We start from the raw sequence: 26458 nt of genomic DNA, 5'->3' as shown, positions 1-26458 counted from the left end.
TCATGCCCCCCCATCAACCCCCAACCGAGCCTGGGTCTGCCGGAGATTTCTTTCTGTTAAAAGGGAGTTTTTTTGGGGGGGTTTTACATTAAAGCACCAAGAGGTGACTGTTGCTGATACATTTAAAAAAGAAATGAATTGTGCGATGTGTACAGAGCCTGTGAGCTGCTGAAAATAGAAACTTTAAACCTGCAAAAACTGCTGTGTGACAAAAGATTAGATTCATAAACTCTGGTAGGATTTGAGTATGAATAATATTTTTATTTTAAATATGAATACATTTATTTAGACATCCGTATCATTTTCATGGATAGTAGTAGCTATAAATGACTAGTGGGCAATAAATTAAAATAATCCAGTTCCATGAGGAAACTCTACGACTTGGAAGCCCATAAAGAAGCTCCTGCATTCCTGTCAATTGAGTTGCTCGTCATGAGGTCTCTTGCAGAGCTATGGGAACGGCCTGCAGGAATGAAAGTGGATTGACCAGCCACCTTTCTTTTCCATAATGGGGTGCTCAAAAATAAATAAAATATAAATGAAAAACAGGCTGCACAAGCAAACCTCAGAGGGACATGGCCGCAAGGATTTCTGCTAGTGCTCTGTTCATCGGGGGATATGGACATGTGCACCCACAGTTTATGGTTGTAAGGCATGGCGCTATGTTGTTTTCTGTTGTCTGAAATAACAGTCTTTGGATGAGAGGACAGAGCTGGAAAGCTGGATCCAATAGAGAAACCAGTGACAAAATGCATGCCCACAATTAATGCCAGACTGACCAGATCTGCCTCCTGGATACTCTTTGCAAAGTTGTTTCCAGCAAAGTTAGCGTCCATGGGCAGGTTACCAGACTAGCTTTCTGTTAGAAATCACTGAGCTCTCACATCCAGATGCAAAGTCTTTCAGACTCTAGGACAGTTCTCAAGTAGCCAGACCAATAAAACCGCTGAATAGTCTGTTAAAAACAAACATTTTTTCAGTATTTGAGTACATTTATAATTGAAATGTGTCTGTGTGTATGTGTGCAACAACTCATAACCATGTCCTGGCATGTCAGGTGCACCTCTAAGCTGCCCCGTGCAGTACTGGAAAGGTAACCACGGAGTCAGTATCGCTGATAGAGTCATGACTTATGAGATGAATCGTTATCAAGTCTGAGCACATTTTATTGACCATTAAATCAGTGTGATTTTCACTTTTCTCAATAATTAGTTAACACAACACAACTTCCAGCTTTTCGTGTTTTCAGCGAAGCTCTTTAAGATCGTACTTTTCTGTAGTTTGCGAGGCCGTGGGTCATGCGTTTCTCTCTAAAACTATGTTTGAAGCCCCGTCTCGGATGAAAATATCCACAACAGCGATCATGACTCGATTATTTCTAAATGACTTGCAACACAATGTTCCCTGGAAAAAAAATGATTCCCTCCCTTCTAAGATGTTCCCAAAGTCATCCAGCTGGCTGGACCGGACGGCTTTTAACTTCAGTCCCGTATGGAGCCGTTGTTGTTTTCAGACTGCACAGGTTGAGAAGTGTTTGTAATTATATGTCGAACTGAAGATCGAATAATTGCCAAATAAATGAAAGCATCTTGTGGAAAATGATGTGCTTATCGCCGGGTGTCTGTGGCTCTGGCGTGATTTCAAAACACAGTAAAATCCCCAGAAACATTACTTTAAATGATATTCCAAGTGTACAAATCACTTTCATTGAAATAGTTGATGTACTGTGATGTGAAGCATTTATTTTTAACGATCATGAAAAAGGAGGATTTATGTAATTTCTCCACATAATGGGAACAAACTGAGAGCTCACTGTAAATTAACTCTTAACTATATGTCATGTCTAGGTGAAAAAAAAGGATGCCTTGAAGTTAATCGGTGCCTTCAGTCCCAACCATGGCAGCACACTCAGTGTGGGGCATGCAGAGGGGGTGGCAGGAAGACAGCTCCAACACCTCCAGGACACGCGATCAAAGAGGCTGGCGCACAGACAGAGCTGCGGCGGCGCACTTCTCATCAAATCACACGGCACGGCACGGACCGGCCCAGGCTGCTCTCGGTTTCGCAGCGCAGGGGTCACAGAGTTCCCAAACAATCTTTTCATAAACACACAAAAGAACAACAGGTGTTTTCTTCAGATCACTCAAATCCACAATGGCTCTTTCAGCACGATGGAAAAAGCCACGAAGGAACTCGACTGTGATGATGATGAAGATGACAATGCAGTCATCTTTCAGCTGTCAGATTCCTAATGGAGGATGTATTATCTGAATTGACATTATTGGTGACTCATGTAGGATTTGTGCATTTCACAAAAGACATGAGAAGAGAGATGAATTAATCATGAGACATGAAGTGAATCAATGAACCCTCGACAACAATTTTACAGCCATCAAGACGACTGCGATCACTATAAATAAGGCGGTTTGATTGAATGAAGCCTTGGGGTCCAAGCAATTGGATTAAAGTGTTCTTCTGTGGATGGGGCAGGGGCTTTGATATATACGTCATAAGAGCCCATATTTAGGTTTTAGCATGAAATATGTTAGTAAGTGCCAAATGGCTAACAAAACTGCAGGAATCGGGGCATCGCATCCACTTGGTGAGCTGGTATCACATCTGAACAAGGCCCAAAGTTTACAGCAACGTCTCCTCCATCCTCCATCTAAAGATGGCTACATGAACACGTTTCTCCTCACTGATCTTGAGCTCTGATGGAGCCCGGTACCGTCTGACAGGAAGGAAATGGCATGGCTTTGGTCTCTATTTGCTATTTATTACAGCAGCATTTCTCAGAGGTACCAGAGGAAGGATTTGGTGCTTGTGTGTAATTGTATTAACGCCCTCCCACATACTGTCCCCTGTGCATCTTCTGTCTCCTCTCCTAATCTGTGCTGTTTGTCTCCAGATAAGTGATATCCTCCTCAGATTAGGATCCGGTGTCCCTGCTCTGCCTGCCCGAAGGGAAAGGGATCCCCAGTGCATCCCGTGGGGTGCGAGCAGTATTTTTAGCTTCCTAATCCTTTTATAGTTTGGGCTGAAAACATCACCCTTTTGCCTAATTGGTCCAGTTAATTACCGCACAGTACGCCACAGAGGAAGTGCTTCATCTGGATCCTTTTGGCTATTTGGTTTTGCAGGTTTTGCAATATGCGGGTTTTTGGTGGAGCATAAATTTCTGAGCCGGATTCGTCTGTTCCTAAGCAACTTTGATTTGTGGAAGGGAGGCTATCACCGATTTTATTGCCCTGCAGAGCAAGGACATCTCATATCATGCTGGAAACACTGCACTGATAGGATCTGTACATCATCAGCACTAAAAAACAACCCAACCCCCCCACGCACATATTTTCAACGCAGTTTAAGTTCACAACCCTTTGAACTGAAGTCCGCTGCAGATGATTTTTTAACGATCCCACAACAGGCCAAACTTTGTTGAATAATGCATGATCCAGTGTAAGAAAAACTTTCCTGCTAAGTCTGCAGAGACATACTGACGTGAGAACAGAGCTGTTGTAATCTTTGGCTTAGGGTATGTTTTCTTAGCTTATCAGCATCCCTACGTGTACGTGGATCATTTATTTCACTCCCCAAATAAAAACAGCAATCACTGTCACTGCTCTCAGAGCACAAATGTACGAGACGAGACGACATGAAAAAGAAAAATAGAAGATTTCTGACCTTTTTATTTTGTCAGGAGTTTAGAGCGCTCTGTACTGTACTGCGCTCCGTTACTGTAACCACAGCCAAGTTGACTCCCCCTCCCCGAAATTCACAGTGAATTCAATTAAAGCAGCTCGGACGCCTCCATCAGTCACTGAACAAGCTCCAGTTCTCATACAGTGTTTGCTACTTTAAAAGAAAACACGAGAGAACCTTTGGAAGGAAAAAACACACATTTTTTTCTTTTCTGGCAGGAAGTCAGACGAGTTGGAGACTACGCTCAGTTCAGCCTGTTAACTGATATAGCAGGTGGCCTGAGGCTCGAACACAAAGCACATTTCATTCAGTGAATTTTGATTATCGTGAACAAACTTTCTTCAAACTGTTTTCTTCCCCCTGCTTGATTGCACTTGTAAACTGCGAGAAACTCTCGCCAGAGCCAATTTGTCAAGTCTTCCGCATGGTACGCAGATGTTTTCAAAGCCCACCATCAGCCATCGTGTGGCTAATTTAGATTCTCCCTATCAACAGCTACAACTCTGAAAAATGCTTTTCACGTGTGACTACTTGAGGAGTTCACCAAACCTTTGCTGATCTTATCCAAAGCTGGTTCTTTGGAGCTCGAGTTGCTCAACATCCCGTTGAGTCCAAGATAGCTGACAGCTATGATTGAGTGTGTGATTGCCAGAGACAAGCAGAGGAATCTGCCAGAAATTTTGCAACAAGCTCCAGTTAGAGGAGAGAGTTTAGTAATGGTGGTCCCTGTTCAGAGACAGCGTCAGAAAGGTGCTGAAAACTGAGAGAAGAAGAAATACTCGGGCCAGAAGGAACATAAAGACGTATTCCCACAGCATAAAAACTGTAATGAAGCGCAGTCTTGTTCACGACACCGAACACTGGACGTGTTTCCTCTGCAAACTGGAGAGACTGGCTTAATCCCAAGCTCAGCTCATCACACTGCTCTCCACCAGTTTCCCCTCATCTTCAATGATGGCGACATGCTGTGCTTCAGTATTCTTTATTGTTCAGTACTGCAGTGCATTATCACCATTGTTCTTATTCCATATATTCTCATTGTCAGCCACCACTCAAGTGCCAAATAAAATGTAATGAAGACAATGACAGAGCGTAATATCAGTATGATAGTGGCAGTCATATATATGGATGAGAAAAGAAGCTTCTTCTTCATCCATAACTGTAATAACCAAAAAAGAATCAAATTTTGAATGACTGTGAAATTATTATATACATTCCTTCTCAATAAATAGGTGCATTTAATATTAAATTAATATTTCTTTACAAATACATGGTATATACAGGTACATCCATTCAGAAACGTCCATTGATGACAGCAAGAACAACAGAAAGAAACACTAGAAACACAACCACGTTCTTATGACTGCTGTGGGTTTGAAGGCACTTCCTTGGCAACACATTGATCCTTCTTCTGTTATTCTGGGACCTGAAATAAAAAGAAAATATAAAACCTTGATGAGGATGAACCGTCATCCTTTCACCCCTTTAAATAAAATAATACAACAGCTGTTTTAAGTGAACAGGTGATTTTGACGTGTCTTGAATGTCGGAGGAAGTCAGCGTTTGTCCTTAGTGGCGCCCATCGCAGCGTTCCTCTGTGTTACGTCTCAGCTTATCCACAGACAGGGGCGTGTCTATGGGTGGGCGGCGTGCCGATTATATAATAACGCACGTCCACCCAATACAACTAATTGTTATATAATAACAATAACAATAAAGCTATTTTCAGCCATTGATATGGTCAAGATATGGTCAGGCGATACGGTCTCTCAATCATCACACCACCACATAGAACGGACCCACACATATGGTTCTTACACACACACACTGGACAGTCTGGACTTTGTTTACACTTAATCACTTTAAGCATATTTGCACTGCACAAGACACCTACAATGTGGTTTGCACAACACTGGACATTATATTTCTCCATTTCCATTTAATACTTGTAAAATGCTGCTGTTATTGTATATATATTTATATTTCTTCATACATTCTTATATATTTCTATACTGTGCATTGTGTATTTTGCTGTACAGTTATTTTATTTTAAACTTTAATTCATATATATTTTATCTATTCCTTCCCAGCTAAATTTACCCTTCATTCTAATTTGTGTTGTACAGTTATTTTATTTTATTTTCAACAAATTCATATATATATTTTATTTTATTCCTTCCTAGTTAAATTTACCCTTTTTAATTTTCATATTTATTTCCTATCTTATTCATAGCCTTTTCTTTTTTCCTTAGGTCACGAGCAGTTGTGTAAGCATTTCACTGCATATCGTACTGTGTATGACTGTGTATGTGACAAATAAAAATTTGAATTTGAATTTGAATTTGATTTGAAATGAATGCAGTTTGAAAGGCTGAGTGTGTGTAACGGACTGGAACAACCTCTCTGCTCTCAGCACTGACTCATGTTCATTTGTTTCTCTCTAGTTCTCAGTCTGTGTTATATTAATAATCTTATAGTAAGGAGAGACCATATTTACCCATGTTTACTCTTCATGGGCTCTTAAAGACAGAGTTAAGTTTTGTCTCCTCACATATAAAGTTTTCGATAATCAGGCCCCGTCACGTCTTACGGTGCACAGTGCCATATTATCCCAACAGACACTTTGCTCTCAGACTGCATGTTTGCTTGTGGCTCCGCGAGTTTGTAGAATGGGAGGCAGAGCGTCTTCTGTGGAAGCAGCTCCCACTATGGATTCAGGAGGCAGTTTTCCTTACAGTTAGGATCAGGTGACCCTGAGGCATCCTTTAGTTCAGCTGGAACAGGCTCAGACTGTTTCTTTTTCACTCCCCACGTGTTTGTGTTCTTATGGAACAACCTTCCTGTGTCTATCCGGGCGTCTGACTCTCTGCCTCTGTTTAAATCACGGCTGAAGACTTATTTGTTTAATCTTGCCTTTCCACCTAGTTAACACTTGGTGTGCGTTGGTACATTTTTATCCGTTATGCTTGTGAACTACTTTTATATCTTATGATTGTCAAGGTTTTATAATTGATACGTGCCAGGTCCTTTCTCTTTTCCCTCCCATCTCCCTTTAACTATTTTATTTTTGTTAAGCACCTTGGTATACCCTTGGGTTTTTTAGTGTGCTTTATAAATAAAGCTTATTATATTATTATTATTGTGTACCACTGCTGCACGCCATTACACTGCTTCTTCTTCCTGTCTCCCACGCTCAATTTCTTTTCTATTTGCAAACGTGATGGTTTTCAGAAGCTCCTCTGCTAACAGTTAACGATTAGGCACCGCTAGGCTAGCTACAGTAGATTTGTTTCTTACTAAAATTTTGCAAATCAGATTTTCAGGCAAACAGAAGAAGGTTCTCCGCAGGCTAAGACGCCCCCGCAAACCAGGAACTGCTAAAACTAGAAAACTAATTATACTTCCATGTTCACCTCCAACACTTCCATGCAAATTTTTGTTGTTTTCCACTCAAAGACGTAATTCTACTAACATCTCTATTAAGAAATGACCAGAATGACAACATAACAAATCCTTTAATATTCCCTCTAATTGATACATTTGTCAGATTTCGTCAGCACGGCGCCGACAGGATCTTATTATCTGATTCACTTGAGAAACTGAATACCTCGAGATGTGTCAGCCTCTTCAAATTTATAATCACCAACTCCACTACAAAAAAATCAAATGAACCAAGATGACCACTTGTAGAGATTAACCCTGTAAGAGCAATCACTCTCCAGCTAATTGCATTTCCTGTACTGAATGCGTGCATTTACCCTGCTGGATTTAGACAGCAGTGAACCCTTCAGACCTGCTGTCACAGAAGATCCATTTTAAAAAGGCCTGACAACGACAGCGTCGTAAATTACTCCACTGATGTTAGCCAGAGCCCATCCTCTGTCCTGAGAGCGGTCATATTAATAGATTTAGTGTGAGGAAGAACACGAGCGGCGTTTCTCCCACGAACATCGGGAAGCAGTGACGTTCGTGGAGTTAAAAAAACTATATATATATATATATATATATATATATATATATATATATATATATATTTATGTGTGTGTGTATGTTTTCTTACTTTAACCCTTCTGTTGTTGTGGATGCAGGAGACCACGGGTGAAGTCTTATTATCTCTGTGTGCCATTTTTTCCCATTTGCTTGACAACATGAATTACATGCTCTAATGTGCATTTTTGGCGTAAAGAGAACTGAATGTATAAAATCTGCGTCTCTGTTCTTTCTGACTCTCTCACTCCACTACAGACCTAAATTTAAACCCTGTTTTGACAGAATAATGTTTTAGCATGTCATCCAAGCATGCAGTCTTCTTCATTAAAGAAATGTTGAATTTAACATTTCTAATTACGTGAAAATCTTTTTCCCCCTCAGCTCCACATCACACATTCAATTAAACTGACCAAAAGCAACAAAGACGTCTAAAATAATATTTCTGTCGTCTTTAACCTTGTTTTTTTTTCTATTCAGAGGATGATGACAAAAACAGTCAGGAAAGCAGGAAAAAACTTACATGCAATATCTAGGACTGCATGCAGAGTGGACTCATCGCTAATCGTGTTAGCAATCTCGCACATCTTTTGTAATCTGGGGAGAAAAACATGATGTTAATATAAGGCCTCCCTGGTAACCATATCAGTAAAAAACAAACATGAAAAGTTTTGATTTGTGGTAAAAATAATAATGAAGACATGAGGTATCAGGTTCATAGTAAAATACGTGTAAAACCGTATACCGCTGGGGGCATCTGGTGGTATATATACATATACATATATATATATATATATAGACCAAAGAGACAGTACTGAGCGGCGCTGCCACATGATAATTCCTGACTGCAAGTAAAGTACAAACACAGTCCCGTTTTCTGACCCTGACATCTGTAATATCTGTGTGACATGAACTGCGTCCCACAATCCTCTGGGCCATCCCAGCCCAGCATCCTGTATGTGACCCACTTGCCAGTATTGTCTCACTATTGTCAGGCTTTAAATAAACTTCCTTAACCTTGGGACAATCCTGTTAATGTGATGTAGTTTGATGCCTGTTTGACTCGGTCACATGTGTGAAAGGCATCAGGAAGAGGAGGAGCTTCTCGCTCTAATTTATTCTGTGACAAATGCAAACTCAGCATTACCGTCTGCACTCACTGATGATGTCTGCTGGACATTTTCCTCTTAATTCCCATATCATTAATATCCCAGAAGGAAAACCGGGACTTTCATAATACATCACCAAATTGTTTAAGATCTTAAAAAAAGAATCAAATAATAAAACATCGTGTCTGAGCTTTCAAATCCCTGCGGCGCATTAGAATTAGCTCTGTTTACTTTTACTAGAAACCCTCGACGTTATCGTGTACAGCTCAAGTGTCAAACTCATTTTATGTCAATGCAGCGTGTACGCAGGTTTGATCTCAGAAGTAAAAACGATTGCATAAGAACTTAAAAACACACATTTTTTTTACATAACGTGAACAATTCATTTCCAATGTAGCTGTGATTTCTGTTTGCAGTCAGTCTGCTCTTGTAAATCACACACACAGTTTAGTGTGGTACTGCAGGCTGTGGGTTATATCGCTGTCACAAAGAAGGCTGTAAAACTGACAGTGATTCAGACTTCTGGCTTGGATAAAATGAACAGTTTGGACAGCCGCTCTGATACGATCCCCTTTTTATGCTTCTGGCATAAATACAGAGAAAAGCCCAACGACTGTGCCCTCAGTCGCTACAGGTTTTACTCCCTAAATGTTAGCCAGAGGTGGTGTATATACCCCTCATTCACAAATCAAAATGATTTTATAATTTAAGAACAGTTTAAAGCAATAAAAGTTTGTCCTATGAAGCACAGAGTTTAACACTCATAACCTGAACTCGGATCAGATTTGACTGATAGTTGATTTAAATGCATATTACTAGCGTGTGACAACTCCAACCCACAAGCACGGAACAAACTGTTAACATGCTACAGTAAACATGTAAAAACAGGTTTTGAGGCAACACAGATGATGATAACGACATCGAGCACATCAGCAGAAACAGAACAGGAGAAGAAGTCATACATACATGCTGGTGTTGAGCAATCCCTCGTGTTGTGATAAACTCTATGAAAGTGTGTTTTGCACTCCGATGAGAACTTGACTGGTCCTGCTTAACAGAAAAAGGTCTCATCAGATAAAACGATCATTATTTTTTATCTTATTTGCAGGTGTAATTAAGCTTGAGCTTACAGCTAAAGTGAACAGACATGTGCTAACTAAAGCTCAAACTGGCCTTAGTGTGCAGGGGAATCGAGTCTTCAATTATAAGCACATCTAACATTTAAGCTTCCAGATTTTCACATCACTAATGAACCCTGCACATAGTTCCTGAGACAAATAATCAGCTTAATGTGCCACTGCCTTCAGCTTAATACTGTCAGCTTCAGACCATGTGCTGTTTCTCAGCACTGCTGCCCTACAAGCAACCCTTTCTTAACTTACTGCAGCCCCCAGTGTTCGTGACGTTTTCTATGACCTGAGCATACTGAATGCTGGCTTGGAAAGAAAACGATTTTCTCACAGGGGCAAAAGGAGGAATTTCCAGTAAAGTGTTGCACTGGATTAGTGCCATCTATGCTGGGAAAGTTAGTTGTCAGAAACAAACGGTCTTGCATTACAGACAGAGTTTGTGCTCCTAGTGTCGTCTTTGGTGTCGAGTTTCTTACCTCCAAAATGTTCGATGAGTTTCTCTTTCATGTTTGCATCTCTGGCAAAGATTTCTGGAAAAGAAACTCACTGTTAGCTTCTCGATCAACATCTGAGCAAAGTTATGCATGAATCACAGTGACTGAGGGATCGTCAGTGTTAAAAGTCTCCCTCCCGCATCCTGCATTATGTTTCAGGAATCTCAGCAGTGTCGCTGCTTTACGTGACGATGCACAGCTGCTTTGCATGATTAATAACTTTGAAATGTTTTTGGATTTTTCTGCACAAGTCCCAACTGCAGAATCATAAATGAACATTATTCATTCTCTATTAAGTTCCTCAGATGTGCAGCAAATGTAGTTTTTCTCCCACTGATTGACACACTCATGTTTTTGTCCACGGTTTGCACTCTGGGGAAATTTTGTGTATACATAAAGACACCAAGGATTAACTGTATTAACTGTCCACCCAGGCAACACAGGCAGCAGTCTCATAACACAATGGCCATGCTTACAGGCTAAAGAGATTATTGTATGCTCATCAGAATAAGTAAGTAGCTACATTAACCCTCGAGCCAGAGATTTGTGGAATGCTCTACGGGGGGATAAATATGCAAGAAAATCACTTAGATGCACAAAGAAAAATCACAGAGAATATTACAAAATTAATTTAGGAAGACGGACAGAAGACAACCTTGCTGTCAAGTGGACGTCCATAAGAGCAACACGAGTCAGGTTTTCATTACAAAGGGTTTACATATGCGGAGGATTAGTGAATCTCTGTTTTTAGCTGCCAGTCTAAAACTTATTTATTGTAACAATAACCGAAAAAACCAGCTAGAAAATAAGTGCCTGCCTTCATGGCGTGTTTCTTGAAACAACCGTAGCTTTAGCGCGAGAGCTGAGTGTGCCGCACACATCAGTGGATTCATAGATGTTTCTCCTTCCTCCTCGTTGTGTTCAAAACATCCATCCTTGCGTGACCACAAATCTTTGGTAGCGTTGCACGCACCACTTGCTAATGTGCTGCTTTTTATATCCTCAAAAGATGAATTCCATCCAGTCAGTGGTCTGAAAGGTATTTTTCCAACTGCATGAGCTGGAGCCAAGATTTTAAGCTGTATAACGCCTGCGCAACATCTCTACAACATGATCTAATTGATAGTGCTGTTGGAGACGGTCTGATATTGGAAATAAACAGCACATTATGTTAACTTAGCCCTTAATATACTCCCACACCCACACATACCAATGAGGCACAGCCCTAGACTGCTCTCTGAGTTTAAACTGTCTGTTAAAGCGATAAAAATGGTTGCATAAAAGGATTTTCTGGATTCCTTTTCTTTATCATTCTTTGCCAGGTTTTAGAGATTTGAAGAGTTGCAGCATTAATGCAGATTTACTGAAATGTCTGAGACGACTCAGTTTTAGTAAAAATCCTGTTAAGTGTCATTCGCAAGGGCAAAATTCAGTAACATGCTCTGGATAGTCTTCCCAGATAAATAAAGTCCAGTGTTTATAGTCTCCTCATACAGGCTCTTCATTCCATAACGGTCAAAAAAGTATTTTAGTTCGAGTATCACTGATGCAATGCCGTGTAGGTGACACAGCACAACCAGTCTGCTTTATCTGCTCTGTCTGCAGACGTGAATGTGACTGGAGATGCTTTCTAGGACACTACAGTGCCTGTGTACATGTTGGACACTCATCACTCACATTAAAGAGTCCATAGTGAATCATACTGAATGACTCATTCACAGGTTTAGCATCACCATGCCCCTCCTACCTTAATTAGCCTATCCACATTAAACACGGGCACACGTGTTGAAGAAACATGGTCAAAAAACAGGTCTTCAAAATGAAGCACACAAGCATTGTGTTCATGGAAACCACTTTAAATTTAGCTGGACACTTGAGCACAGACGGATCTGGACGCTGACCTTTCTGAGCACCATTGATACACGTGTAAAACTGAATCGTGCTTACAAAATTTAACTCGAACAAACCAGTTTCCATTCAGCTAAAGGAAGCTCTTGAATAAGACGTGCAGCACTGCCCAGAACACTGACAGCTGTCCCCAACTGTAAAATGGGGATTATGCCTTCATCATCAGAACCTAAAAATAAATCTTATCAGCTTACCTGAGAGTCTACTGTTATCCAGCCTAGGGACAGAGAAAGGCTTTTCCCGGGAGGAGAACTTCATGTCTTGTGCTGAAGTGAAGAGTCCACTGCTGCAGCGCCTGGAGATGGGTTTCTCCCTTTGCTGGCTGTCTCTGATAACCTGTAAGATTAGATCCAACAGGGTCCTTCGTTCTTTCTGCTTGTCCTCCTTGCTGTCCATACACTGACCCGAAGTGATGAGCAGAAGGAAGATAGTGAGCAGTATGTGCCATTTCCTTTCCACCTGCATGACTTTACTGTCTGAAAGCGTGAGCAGACAGGTTTTGTTAGATTAAAGTGATTACACGAAAAGAAATGCTTTATTTGTTTGACTGGACTGACCAAAAACACACTTGCACAGTTTCCATTATGATTTACATGACGGGACGAATCAGCACTGATATTTGAAGTCCTTCACATTTTCATTATTACAGCAAAATTAATAAAATCTACATGTTGGAGATAAAATAGGTAACTTCTAAAAGATCTCCACTTTCCCCTTGTTTAATACAAGAGTAACGCAAATGCATTTAATTGAACTTCAAACTTACTAGTTTAGGAGTTAAAGATGCTTATGTCCTGGAGGGTGGACACAGTTGTCTGCAGCAAATTCTTCCGATCCGATAGGAGAGAAAGCCAACAGATTGTGCTCACCACCGTCTTTCTTGAAATAATGCGTTCCTATTTATACGAGGAGCCACCTTCTTGAAGGTAATACAATCGATTTTGAGTGGGTGGTAAAGCAATGTTGACATCTTTGGTGTAATTTCTTCCAGTGGCACTCGCTCACTTAGGCACGAGCCACTCCTTTACGCACCAAAAACATCACTAGTTGTAGTTGAACGGGACAGGCTACTTTCAAATAAAAACGACCCTCTTATAGATGCAATAATGGCCGAAGATCTGAAAAAGACCCCCGTGCACTATAACTTCCATTAAAAAAGAACGAAAGAAAAACCCGACAAAGACCGTGGCGCGGAAGCGCACGAGAGTCCACTTTTCCAAAAAGAGCGACTTGTTGGATGTTGGGTGCAGAGAAGTGAAGAATCTGTGGGCCTGTGAGCTTCTAGCTGACCTGTCAGCGTGCCGATGTTTTTGCTCACCGATGTCCAAGTCTTGTGACCGCCTAAGCGCTGCAGATATTGCGCCTCCTGGAGCAGCCATCCGGCTTTTTCCCACCCATGCGGAACAGAGTCATGTAACAACGGTGTATAACTCTAAAACTTTACCTACAGGTGTGGCAGGGCTTACGGAGTGGTGTAATTAGTGGGTCGTTACATTTCAGATACATCTGATACAGACACATCTGCTGACTCAGCTCCTGGAACTGTGACTCCAATCCACTTTAAAATACAAAGTGTGGTTTGTATGAGTGGAATATTGAGGCAAATCTATTAACGCGTGAAGTCTTTAGATTGCTTCAGTGTTTAATCTGTAATCAGTTATTAACAGGCTTCTATTTATGCTTACAGAGATGCACATTTGCACTTTGCATGCATTCACGTCACCTAGTTGCGTAAAGAGCTCATGTGGAAGCTTTAGATGTCGTCATTCAATATTTATTGGTGGTTTAAAAGCACAAACGCGAAGAGGAAGATGATATTACTGTTTTTATTATTATTAATGGTGTAGATGTTTATATTTTTATATTAATTGTGGAAAAGAAGCACTGTGCGTCATTTCAGGTGTTGTTCCCCATCGCTTACCTTTACCTGAACATAACCTTACCACTGCCTCTGTAATCCTCACTGATCGTCCTCTGGGGTCCTCAACTGGAGCCCAAAGGTATCTTGACACGTATCAATTATCTTGTGTTCAACTTATCCTACGCCCTAACTCAAACTGCGGAGGGAAGCACGACTTTCCAAAGCGGACAGACTTCCTGTATTACTGTTACTATGGAAACAGACCACGCACTGAAGGCTGAGCTAAAGTTTAATAAGCTGCAGCTAACCTTCGTTTAGTTTTGGCTCTGTGGGACGTTTGTTTGGTTGTTTCGTGTCTGATTAGAGACACGTTTCTATCCGCGGAGGCATAAATATGTCGCAAAGGTAACCTTTCCAAAAGCCACGTGGTCTGTTGTTGTAAAGTGAGGTTAGTTTAATGTTTGCTTGTTGTGCGTAAAACGCGAAAATATCTGTACCCAATAAGTCAAACTAAAGAAAGTATTATAGCAGGGATATTTCAAATTTGGCAACATATTTTATCATAGAATTAAATAAAGGGTTATTCATCTTATTATTATTGTCAATCCTGGCGAGAAATAAGACTCCATCCAGCTGAATAGCAGCGCTGACAAGTGTGCTGGTTTTTGCTCTTTAAATATTTAGCGTTGTTGTTATTAGCATTTGCAAGTCATGATCTTTTATTCTTTGAACAATCACTAACCTGCATTATGTACTTTTCAGGATTATCACTCACAGACTGTTCGTTCTGGCACAAACTCATCAGATTGCTTCCACTTTTTCAGGACATACAACCAGCTGTGGGCAGATGCCCAGTTAGAGCTGAGCTGTCTGCTAGCCGAAGAACTACCAGCTGAGCCCCCGCGCCCTGAAAAAGACAGAGTAGTTTTCTTCCAGCGCCTGGCCATGCTTTTTGTGCGCTACACCCAAATCTTCAGACAGCTGGAGAAAGCCTATGACCTGGTCGTCCACCCTCAGAAGAGAAGATTTATTCGTTCAGTTCTTGACAGCGTGATGGGAAGGGTGTTAGAGCTGAAAAATGAAATGGTGGAAAAAGAGTTTTCAGAGTACCACTACATGGATGATGTGCTTCATGATTTGAAGCTCATACCTGTACGTTTGATTCCTGAGTTCAAGATAAAACCAAATTAAGCTTCCGCACACCCGTGCCCAGGGCCAACATAGTAACCACTGTTTACTCTGATGTCCTGTTAGGCCGACCTCGAGATCCCCATCCCTCGCTATTTTCACAGTGAACGCAGCAAAGAGGTGCAGCAAAGAAAGGCCATGCTGACTGACATCCTGAAAATGGTGGAGGTCACCGAAACTCCTGAAGTGAGTGGAAAAGCAGCCAAATCTTTTAAAGCCCTGAAACTTTCTCGCCTAATTTGTTCCTGTCATTTTGTTACACACTTATGCAATAACGGTTACATTTAATGAGTCGGTGTCATGCAGAAGGTATTTCTGTCCTTTTGTCTGTTCTATTTTTGGTCCCTGCAGCCTGTAATGGCCAAGGAGATGAGTCAAGAGGAGGCAGTGAAGATTATTCAAGTGGCAGAGCGGGCGCGACAAGGACGTGAAAGGGCAAAGTTCAATATGAAAAACTTAAATATGAACACCGTATACAGGATCAAGGAACCTGGAGCAGACAGTGCTGAATCAGCTGCAGTCTGCATCCAAAAGGTCCATCGTTACTGACACACCACGTGTCACATGCCATCTTCTTCTTTTGTGTAAGCACTCGTTCATGCTCACAGGTATAATTGAATGCAATTGCAGGTGTGGAAGGGCTACGTGCAAAGGAAGAGGACAAAAACTGCCAGAGAGGAAGAGATGATTTTCCTGGGAATGGTGCGGAAAATGCGGCTTCATCAAGATACTTTTTTTATGTTTATAAGGAAACACTAGAGTGCTGAATTTTTGTTCTAGACTATGGATCCAAAGTATGAGGCGCCACGCCCTGCAGAAATGACGGCCCAGGCCATCGAGGCTTCCACACGAGTAAAACAGATGGAGCACGAGGAAGCTTACCAAAAGGCCACAGTGGATGTCATGAACCAACTGCGAGATGTGGAAGGGGACGACATGAGCAAAAGCATGAAGGTGCAAATTCAGCAGTGGTTCACTGAGTGCCGGTAAGCTGGCAGAGAGTTTGTTTCCATGATTTTTTCCTCTGGTCACGGAGCTTTTTCACACCCGGTGGGTTTAGTTTCATGTTTGAATCTTCGATGTTTTCCATAGCAATGCTACAGGAACATTTCCAGACTACCCAGATGAAGAAGATGGAGGTTCTGCCCTCATTTTTGCTGAAAAGACCCCTCAGCAGGTAGATCCAATCTGATTTAAAAGTTAATGCCTTAATATTGTTTGTAAACAGTGGTGTTGGTGGGTTTTTTAGTTGTTGGAAGAGTTTGCTGCAAAAGAAGAAGAAGAGGCCAACACCAAAGCTAAAGGGAAAGAAGAAAAGAAGGAAAAGGGGAAAAGTGACAAGAAGAAGGAAGACGAGGAGGTGGGAGACACCGCTGTATTTCATTTTTAATTTAGTAGAACAATCTGTAATGTGATTATTACTGTATCTTAGATAAGAATATAGAAAAACTGGGAAAATGTGAGCTCAATCAAAGCAAAACCAAATGCTTCACTTTGAGTTCATTGGTGTAACTGTATCACGATCAGGTGGAGGAGGCAGGGCTGAAGATGCTGCCCTCTGCTTTTCTGCCGGACCTCGAAGTCGAAAGTAAAATCTACGCAGGTACGTCCAGCTTTAAACAGTGAGTGTTTGTTTACGGCCCCTGCAAACGTTAAAAAGCCTTGACACGAAAACTGAGGATTCATGATTCACATTCAGTGGAAGACAAAGGGTCTCGTTCAATTAGTGATCTGCTAAATCGGGTTTGCAACAAACCCTAAAGGTGTTTGTTTGTTTTGGCCAATCTTCACGTCTTTGTGAGTATAAAAGTTTATCCTGATGCGTGCTCAGTCATCCAGGTAAGTAAATCTGTAAATTCTGTTCATCTGGACGTTTTCAGTGGGAGAAACGTTTCGTCGCTCATCCAGGTGACGTCTTCAGTCTCCAAGTGACGAACCGTTTCTCCCACGCTGCGTCCTGATGAGCAGCATCAACCTTTCGGGGCGTCATGTGCATACTTACAGTCTGCGGTGCATTTTTGTCATCCTCAGACTTTTGGCACAATCGCAGCGAGTACGGAAACTTTAACCAAATGCATGACCCGGAGCTAATCAAGGAAGAAAAGAGGAAAGTCATTGAGGCGGAAATTCGAGTGAAGGTACGGCGAAGGCTCCAGCACACAATCCACTGTTTTCAAAGCAATTCATGTCCTAAACCTTTGGCCTGGCTCATTTCACAACAAAACACCTGTTTACTTCTGTTTAGCCTTAAATTAACATTTTGTTTGGTCTTAAGAGAGAATTTGATGTAATGCCTGGGTTTGTCTCACTCACTGGTGATGTTTTGCTCGCACCAGGTCGATGAGCAGATGAGACAAGAACTGGCTGAGTGGAAGCTGTCTGTGGATAAAGACAAGGGCGGTAAGACGAAAGCAAACGCCAAGGTACCACACTGAGAGACGGCGGCCGCAGTTTACGCCGAGTCCTTCCAGCGTGTTCCTGATTGTATTTGTTTCATTCTGCAGAAGAAGAAAGGCTCTAAGAGCGGAAAGAAGAAGAAAAAGGAAAAAGACCTGACGGCCGATCGGTGAGGTCACGCAGAGCCTGATTGGATCTTCAGCGCAATGCAGAAAAGATTTAGAGTTCATCGTTTATTCACATCTGTAGGACTCTGGAGTCTCTGTGTCAGGAGCTGGTGGAGCAGGGCTTACTGAAACACACACATAATGTTCAGCTGCAGGATTTCCTGGGTAAGACACTACATACTGTTTGTGACAGAAATCCTTTTGTCTGATTATAACTCTGGACGTCTTGTTTTTAAATGATGTGCTGGTACTCCACAGGAAGTCCACAACTGAGCTGTTTTAAGTAGAAACTATGGCGTGTGGATGTGCTGCCCTCTTCTGGTTTATGACTTCCAGTCACCAGTTAATCAGGCTCACGTTGCTAAAACTAATCGAATCTAACACAGTCATTCGATGCAGCGTTTGATGATTTTGCACCGACTGTTTATATCCACACATCACAGTTCAGTTAAGTAAAGATTAAATAGCAGAAAATGCTGTAACTTATTACATCATTTTATATTCCAGCCTTCGTTAAGGTAAGATTTATTCACTGATTATGGTTTTGCAGAACATTTGTATTGTGTAAAACTGCTGTGTACTCCCTAGGTGACTATAGCTACCTGGGGACCACGCTGAGGCAACATGACATTGAACCCATGCCGTCATTGTCAGATGTGCGACAAGTCATATCTCTGTATGCAGTTCTGCCGTTAGGTATTAAAGCCAGCCACTGATATTTAACATCAACGGGACAGAAAACATCTGTAGTTTGAAAATAATACGCGCGTCACTTTCAGGCTCTCAGGTGGTGCATGAGAAGGCTCCTCTGATAAAGTCAGTCCTGCTGGTCGGACCCACAGGTGTGGGTAAAAAGATGCTGGTCCATGCGGTTTGCCACGAGACGGGCGCCTGCCTGTTTGATCTGTCTCCCCTGAACACAGCCGGAAAGTACCCAGGCAAGAGCGGGCTCGCCATGATGCTTCACTTGGTGTTTAAGGTAAAACGGCCAACCAGAATCTTTGTGGTGTTTTTAATCACTCTTATAATCTCGTGTGTGCAGCACAAATGAGAATAACTTAGTGATTTAAAGACTTTAAAAAAGGTAAAATCAGATTTCTGTCATAATCTTAAAGACTTAAAGTTATGAAGGCATAACCTTAATGAACTTACATGGAAAACTGGTTAATGTCAACCAGAATAAAGAAGTCAGTGTATAGAAAAATGCAGCAAACCAATCAAATGCAGCGTGAGTGTAACCAAAATAAGGTGGAAGAAAGAGGGGTGTACAACAGACAGCCTGCAATACAGACTCACAGATTAGAGTACATTTAAAGAACAGGGTGTACGGCTGACTTGTGTTCAGCTGGCGTAGCAGCAGAAATGACCCCCATCACCACCAGCCTGTACATGAATGCCATGAACATTTGCATCCTGCTTAGCTAGACCGTAAGTTCCTCCGAATCATTTACACACAGGTTGCGAGACTGATGCAGCCTTCAGTAATCTGGATCGAAGATGCAGAGAAAATGTTTTACAAGAAAATCCCCAAGGAGGAAAAAGAGGTAAACCAGACAAAGGAATTATCATTGTGTACAAACGTTGTAAAGCTGATTTTTCCGTGTCGGTAATAGTTGGACCCTAAGCGGCTGAAGAAAGATTTGCCCAAGTTCCTGAAACTGATCAAAGGGGAGGATCGTGTTCTGATCATAGGAACGACTCGAGACCCGCACAGTGCCGAGATTAAGTCTCTGTGCAAAATGTTCAGCAAAATCCTCCTCATCCCAAGACCTGACTACGGCTCAAGACGCAGTAAAGACAAGACACCCACAATCAAACTTCATGTTTGTGTAATGAATATAACGGTATTTTGATTAAGTTGACTGTGACTCTGTTTGCCTTCAGTCCTGTGGAAGCAACTGATCAGAAAACACGGAGGTGAAGTGACCGAGGCGTTGGACCTCAGTTCTCTGGCAAAGATTTCTGACGGCTATACTCCAGGTCACATCGTCCAAGTGATTCAGAGCGTTCTTACCAAACATCGAATCTTCCAGCAGGCAAAACGACCGCTGACTGCGGCTGAATTTATCGCCCCGTTAGCCCAGATTGACCCCGTGTTCCAGGAGGAGGAGGAGGCCCTGAAGGTAACGTGGAGAGTAACTTAACGCCAGGCTGAGAAGCAGAATATTGATGCCCGTCTGTGTCACAAAGATTTTCTTTACTCTGGCCCTTTAGAGTTTGTGATAATTGTAGTTAAAAATGGACTAAAAGTACTGCGGATCACTTTATAGCTGGGTGAAAGGTTAAACACGAGATTATTAGAGGTTGTTAAATTACTCTTTAGGATTTGCTTACATTTTCATTCTTTGACAGTATTGTTGTCACTGACATTAAAATCATAAAAGGATTTCTTTCCATTTTCCAACAGAGCTGGTATGCAAAGACGCCCCTGGGAAAGAAAAGAACTAAAGCTGCGTCAGGAAAGGAAGAAGAAGAACCACCTAAAGGCAAAAATGCCAAGAAGAAAGGAAAAAAATGAATCTCTTTTCATTCTTCGTCTTTTACTGAAAGGTGTGGGGCTTACACTGTCCTGTGTCAGCACGACTAAAACGAATAAAACATTCATTGAGGTGTAGTCATTGTGTTTTTGCAGTGTGCTTTAATGGTTGCCACATCAGTGAAGAGCTTGTCTTGTGCAGCTGTTACCTGTAACAAGAACGCAGCCATTTTCAAATCATTAGCATCCAACATTTTATTGAATGTAGTAGTTTGATGATTTTCAATTTTATGTCAGTAAAATGTTTCTAAAAAGTTGGGAGAAGGTCTTGTTTGCTACAGTGTTCCTTTCTTCTTACAGCAGTCAGTATGCACGTGGGAATGAGGACGCCCACTTCTGCAGCGTGTTATTTTTTTCTGCGTTTCGCTCGCTTGGTGTCGGATTTTATCCTCTCAGCTCTTCATATTTGTTTGTATTCAGTGGATGCCAGGCCGGGACTGTGGGCACCTCTGTTATGAACTCGACCTTAAAAATGGCCGTCAATAAAAAGAAGATCTGGATGCAGTCTCTTCATCCTTCTGAATGAGCCGGCCTCTCTGAGGTGCAGTTTCTATAGTTATGTATATCTCAACTATAAATATGTAAATATGACCATTGATCTGTTAAGCTGGTGGACAGACTCCTGTGGCTGTAGCTGTCAGACTGAAGGCTAAGCTGTTATTAGATGTGTCAAGACGGCTCAGTCAAGGACATTTAATGTTCAGGCTGTATGACTGTGGCTTCCTGGCTGTAGCGCTCAGTTATGAAGGTTAAGGATATCCTCTTTGTTTTTAGGTGTCACACACAAACCCAGAGTAAAATTCATTTTCGGGCCACCTAGATGACTACAATAGCCACATTTTAAATAATCACAGCGTGCTGCAGAGTCCTACAGTGTGTTCTTTGTTATTGCCTCTGTCTGGTGCAGAGAGTCAGGCTCAGAAGAAATGCCAAACACATGAGGGGGAGTGTTTCCAACATGATCCAGAGGCTTAGTTGGAGCGTTCAGCTGTTTCGTCAAGTTCTAAATTCCCTCAGCAGATCTTCACATTGACTTGGTTCTTTTACCGTGACTCTATTTTTAGAGTTTGTGCACAAAGATCCACATTTCATCATGCAAAGTTCATCTGTTGGACATCTTCACAGGATCAAGACATGAGAGGCTGGTCGTCCTTCATCTTCAGAAACAGTGACAGCCACACAAAGTCAGAAATACAAGGAAATATTTTATGTTCCTACACTGACTCGATATTTTACCTGTTAAACATTGTAATAAATAAACTTCTGTAAACTGAGACTGGCTTCTGTGGACCACCGTTCTCCTTCTCAGTGATGACAGGTTATTTTTTGTGCCCCACAAAGATAATCTGTGCTGATACAGTTTCACTGGACGGGGCTCGGTGGCACATGGGACTGTCTGTCAAACTCAGGTTTACACAATGCTGCCTGGCACTGGCTTTCTTCTTTTTGATGAGGGATTCCCACAAATTTGAGCTACGTAAAAATTGTTAAAACAGTAGCATAAAGGCTGAAGCATGGCCGGTTGCTAGGCTTTGACCGTCTCATTGTAATATTTCCTGTATTTGGTTTTCGGGGCATATTGAGCTTTTCAGATCCTGGTTTCATGCAGCTACACAGACCATAGTTGTGGTCAAAAGGTCACATACAGTATTTGGGGTTTTAATGATTACTTTGAACTGTTCTTTAAAAACAAGAATTGGTGCATGAGTTTGGATTTGTGTTTTCCTTAATCCATAAAGGGTCAAAAATGTGCCCCCCCCCCAAATAATATTAGGTTAAATGTCCCTTTTGCACAGCAATTTGCAGATACCAGATGCTATTGGTAGTCATCAACATGGTTACAGCGTGATGCTGACCACTCTTGATAGAGTTCATTCAAACTGGTCATTTTCTTTTATACACATCTATCTGTCTGTCTGTCTGTCTGTCTGTCTGTCATGATAGAGCATAATGCTACCACCACCATGCTTGACTGCCGGTGCAGTATCTTTTGGAGAAGGCATTTGGTTTGTCCATGTGTACACCTGCAAATTTCAACTGCACTTTAAGGCTTCGATTATGGAGCAGTGGCTTCTGTCTTAGTCGGGATCCTCTCAGTCTGTGTAAAACTTGCTTTGTGGACAGTGATGCTGGTGTTCCAGCGGTTTTGAGTTCATGATAAACTTTAACCCTGGTGGTTTCTGGGCTGTTCCTCAACATCAATTTCCTCTCATCAGAGGGTGACAGTTTGGCTAGTCTTCCTCAGCAAAGTGGTGACATATCCAAATAACAGGTACTTTTGTCCAGTTGTTTGTGTTTGAGCTGCAGTTGTTCTGATGTAGCTCTATGATGCTTCTCTGATGGACCTTCCCAAACCCCAACTTCAAATTTAGTGACTACATTTAAAAGCTGGTTCTGCACCAGGAAACCCATCAAGCCGTGATGAGTGGTGAAATATGCAGCCAGAGTTATGCCCGAGACTCCAAAGGTGTTTTATCAAGGTGGGACTAGCTAAGGTAGATGTATACTTTTATGATTTTACATATATGTATGCATACTTTTGACCCTGTGTGGATTACAGAAAATCCTACATAAATTCAAACGTGTGCACGCAATTCTTGTTTTGTAAAGATTTTAAAGATGTATGCATCTTTCATGACCTTTTAGCATTAACAGTGGAAGAAACCACCTCTTTCCTGTTACCATGGACTTTGATGTCTGTAACAGGTTTTAGACACTGTGGCAAATGTGGGTCGGTGTTGTACAGAGCAGGTGATTAAACCCCATCAGCCTCATGGTGCAGAGACTCCTCTGATGCTGTTCAGTCATTTTGGTCTCATTGTTGCGAGGAAACACATTTAAATGCTGCAGACCTTCTGATGCTATACAAAGGTTGCTTTAAAATAAGGTGAATCTACTTTTTATTGTCATGTTTCTAAGATGGTCAACCCCTCGCTGATGCACAATGGAAAACCATCACAGACACTGGGGCCATTGTATACATTTTGATTGTTTTTCATGGTTCCAGTGATGTCGAGCATATGGTGCCTTGCACCATTAAAGCCAAAGCTATCTTTACCCTCATACTGACAGAAGGCTATTTTGGAGGTTAGTGTGTGGGGAGAGATATGTCAGCTGTTCAGCACTATGCTCCATAACAGCAGGAAAAAAAAAGAGAAAGCACTATAGCCTGTTAACTTTGGGAACTGGGATGCACAAGGAGGCATGGACACACTCTTTGGTGGATTAAATACATCTTGTTAACCTTAAAGGCTCTGTGAGAAACAGCACAACACTCCCAAAGGACCTGTGGCCATGCTGGAGGTTTCATCCAGCTCGTGTTTGTTTTGGATAAAGTAGTTTTGCTTTTTTGAAACTGGTGCAGAAAGAGTGTATGCAGGCATGTGTTCGTCCTGTAGAGCACCTGCTTAGTTTGAGAGCTGGTGCATTGGTGTAGGTAAGCTTATGTATTCTTCTTTAATTTGGAAATGTGTATAGAAAATATATTGTTTATTTTTGCAGTTGAATATAGCCAACACGAAATCCCTTTTGAATAAAGTATCACTGGAATATTATATAGCTGAATTATATTGCAGAGTTGTATTAAGCTGGTTTGCTGTATTGATCTGAAAGGTTTTCAGTTTTTATTTCTATGGTGTGTGTTTATTTTGCAGAATAGATTTTAATAGGCTTATGATAAAATATTAGGGCTCTACAGGTAATCTAGATAACTGGTTCCAAAGACAGTGCCGTGTGTGACGCATCATAAAATACCATTTTAGCTGGTAGGTAATGTAATGGAGCAGACTGGCCTATGCTTGGAGTGCTGGTGGGAGGAGCTGGCGTGTTTGATGATCTCAAATATCATATCAACAGGTCATTGGTCGATTGCTTGTTGGCTTTTCAGAGCTTTCCCTTCCTCTGAGTTCAGCGTATGCTGCCTTATGGAGGTTTGATCACAGCTGAGTCTATATTGGTGGTGATGAACTCAGCCAAGTGCGGTGACAGAGATTACTCTGCTCTTCATTACTGACTGGCACGCCATCACAGGGATCAACAATATGAGACACCGATGCCATGTATATCCAGTTTGATGGGGTTACCATTTTGGATGTTGTGGTTTGATGATTAGCCTGAAAGAAATTAGATTTGTTTTTGCAATGATGTCCAAAAGATTTAAGCACTTATGTAGAAATCAGTAATGTAATGTCTGTACCCCTGAACTGTGAGAGTGAGCTGAATGAGTTTGTGGAAAAACTGATTTCTCTTTTTGTAACAGACAACATATCATGACTCAGGGTCACCTCAGGTACGTTTGTATTTGCAGCCTGCCGACTGTGATAGAAAACAACCTTCTCCAGTCAAGAACAAGAGACATGGGAGACAATAAGCCTGGAGGAATAGTAGCAGCTGCAAGTATGTTTATTTCTAAATGCATTTGTACTTTCTCAATAGAGTTCTCACAATGAGTCAAAGGCCTTTAGGCCTCTAACGCCGCCTGTGTGTGTTTGTTTGGCAGAGAACCGTCTGCAGGTGGTGAAGGGATTGGACGATGCAGAGGTCTCAGAGTGTGAGAGCTGCTCCTTTGAGGTTACTCTTAACCTAGCCTACATAGAGGGCATGTGGATGAGGGATGGGACGCAGCTCAAATCTAAACCCAACTGTCGCATCAGCACACACGGGAAGAAACACTCCCTCTTACTGAACAGGGTGGCTTTGGGAGATGCCGGTTTGTTCTCCTTTCAAGCTAATGGCATTCAGACCTCAGGCCGACTCACTGTCAGAGGTAATGTGATAAAACTACTTGCATGTTCACAGGATTGAATGTTTTTATATGGCCCAGACCATCTCTGTGTTAGATCCCAAATTGAGGTCAGTGACTTTCTCCGGGGCTTCAATAACCCGAACCACTAACTGGAGGTTAATACGTTTTTTTAAGATGGTGTAGTTTCTGCAGTGAAGTGCATGCTGTAGTTGAAATGTCCAACAACTGCTGGACTTGGACAGACGGTGTTGTTTTTAATGCAATGTTTCTTTTTTCCATTGAAACTAATCAGTGTTATGAACCCAACAAAGCTATGGAACCGCAGAACATACAGTCACAGCGCACCGTCTTTCATTTTAGTCCAATAAATAATGATATGAAGTAATATGTCAGATTGCAGTTACCCAATATGGCAAAAAGCTCTCTTTGGTTACTTTCACTAAGTTTCGAGTCATAGTGTGGATATTTCCAGCTAGGGACATTCACATCGTGAAGGAGCTGGAAGATGTCGACACAATCGAGCGTCAACCTGTAACCTTCGTGTGCGAGGTCAACCAGATGGATGTGGATGGTCGGTGGTACAGAGATGACTGCCGGATCCGTCCTGGAGACAGCATCAGGATCAGACACCAAGGTAAAAGTTATCTTAGCAGTAGTCCTTATTTTGGGGGAGCTATGCTTGTAGTTGCTTGAACTGATGAGCTTCAATCATTGGTACCTGAACCATAAGGGGAACTCGGAGAATTAACCGAGGAAAAGGTAATAAGCAGAATAAAATACTGGGTTTAATGTGATTTCAGGTAAAACTCATACTCTGTCCTTCAAGTCAGTCAGACCAGAACATGCAGGAGAGATCAGGTTCACGGCAGAGCGGGTCTCATCCTGTGCAACTCTCACGGTACAAGGTGAGCCCTGAGATTCACACCTCACACTGGGCATGAAAGAAATCCTGATAAACACACAATAAATATCTTGATGCATTCTCAATCATCCAGGAAAGTAAATCTCCAAAAGTTGAATCTGTTCATCTGGACGTAGCGTTTTGTGGGAGAAACGTTTCGTCACTCATCCAAGTGACTTCTTCAGTCTCAGCTGACTGCAGGTTTCCCCAAACCTTATAAACAGTACATTTGCATAATGACTGAAACCAGCCCACTGAAGACACCTGGGTGAAAATCAAATCTCAGGACGTACTACATTTCATGGATCACATTAACTCGGTGGACCAACACATCAAA

The 26458-nt window shown here is 41.7% G+C and overlaps 2 protein-coding genes and 2 long non-coding RNA genes across 5 annotated transcripts in view; 3 read left to right on the top strand and 1 right to left on the bottom strand.

Annotated features, from left to right (window-relative positions):
• Window positions 1-8231: 8231 nt before the first annotated feature.
• LOC120436420 lies at window positions 8232-12603 on the bottom strand. The gene is made up of 4 exons (XR_005610412.1): window positions 12522-12603; window positions 10402-10455; window positions 9762-9845; window positions 8232-8283 (listed from the first exon to the last, which is right to left on the bottom strand). It is a non-coding gene; the product is annotated as an uncharacterized LOC120436420 (long non-coding RNA).
• Window positions 12604-14441: 1838 nt separating this feature from the next.
• On the top strand, window positions 14442-20563 carry zgc:153738 (uncharacterized protein LOC558115 homolog). Of its 2 annotated transcripts, none has more exons than XM_031745131.2 (19): window positions 14442-14593; window positions 15013-15340; window positions 15443-15562; window positions 15728-15910; window positions 16007-16078; window positions 16157-16362; window positions 16469-16553; window positions 16626-16736; window positions 16904-16979; window positions 17408-17514; window positions 17713-17799; window positions 17881-17942; window positions 18023-18105; window positions 18529-18636; window positions 18720-18919; window positions 19398-19484; window positions 19554-19731; window positions 19825-20063; window positions 20348-20563. In XM_031745131.2, exons 1-19 carry the CDS (start codon window positions 14583-14585, stop codon window positions 20456-20458), a joined length of 2454 nt encoding a protein of 817 aa, XP_031600991.1. In that variant the 5' UTR covers window positions 14442-14582; the 3' UTR covers window positions 20459-20563. The 2 variants fall into 2 exon arrangements, with proteins under 2 accessions (XP_031600991.1, XP_031600998.1); XM_031745138.2 differs by having other exon boundaries at window positions 14534-14636.
• A 3253-nt stretch (window positions 20564-23816) lies between these two features.
• Window positions 23817-25080, top strand: LOC120436237. The gene is made up of 3 exons (XR_005610262.1): window positions 23817-23912; window positions 24783-24871; window positions 24975-25080. It is a non-coding gene; the product is annotated as an uncharacterized LOC120436237 (long non-coding RNA).
• Window position 25081: 1 nt separating this feature from the next.
• Window positions 25082-26458, top strand: part of obscna (obscurin, cytoskeletal calmodulin and titin-interacting RhoGEF a) — a 46710-nt gene continuing 45333 nt past the window's right edge. The window contains exons 1-3 of the mRNA XM_039607082.1: window positions 25082-25241; window positions 25693-25854; window positions 26021-26125. Coding sequence (XP_039463016.1) covers window positions 25082-25241; window positions 25693-25854; window positions 26021-26125 — 427 coding nt within the window. The remainder of the gene's footprint in view (window positions 25242-25692; window positions 25855-26020; window positions 26126-26458) is intronic.

The sequence above is a fragment of the Oreochromis aureus genome, linkage group 23 (assembly GCF_013358895.1).
Source record: "Oreochromis aureus strain Israel breed Guangdong linkage group 23, ZZ_aureus, whole genome shotgun sequence".
Classification (NCBI taxonomy): Eukaryota; Metazoa; Chordata; class Actinopteri; order Cichliformes; family Cichlidae; genus Oreochromis; species Oreochromis aureus.
This window is presented reverse-complemented; position numbering and strand designations above follow the sequence as displayed.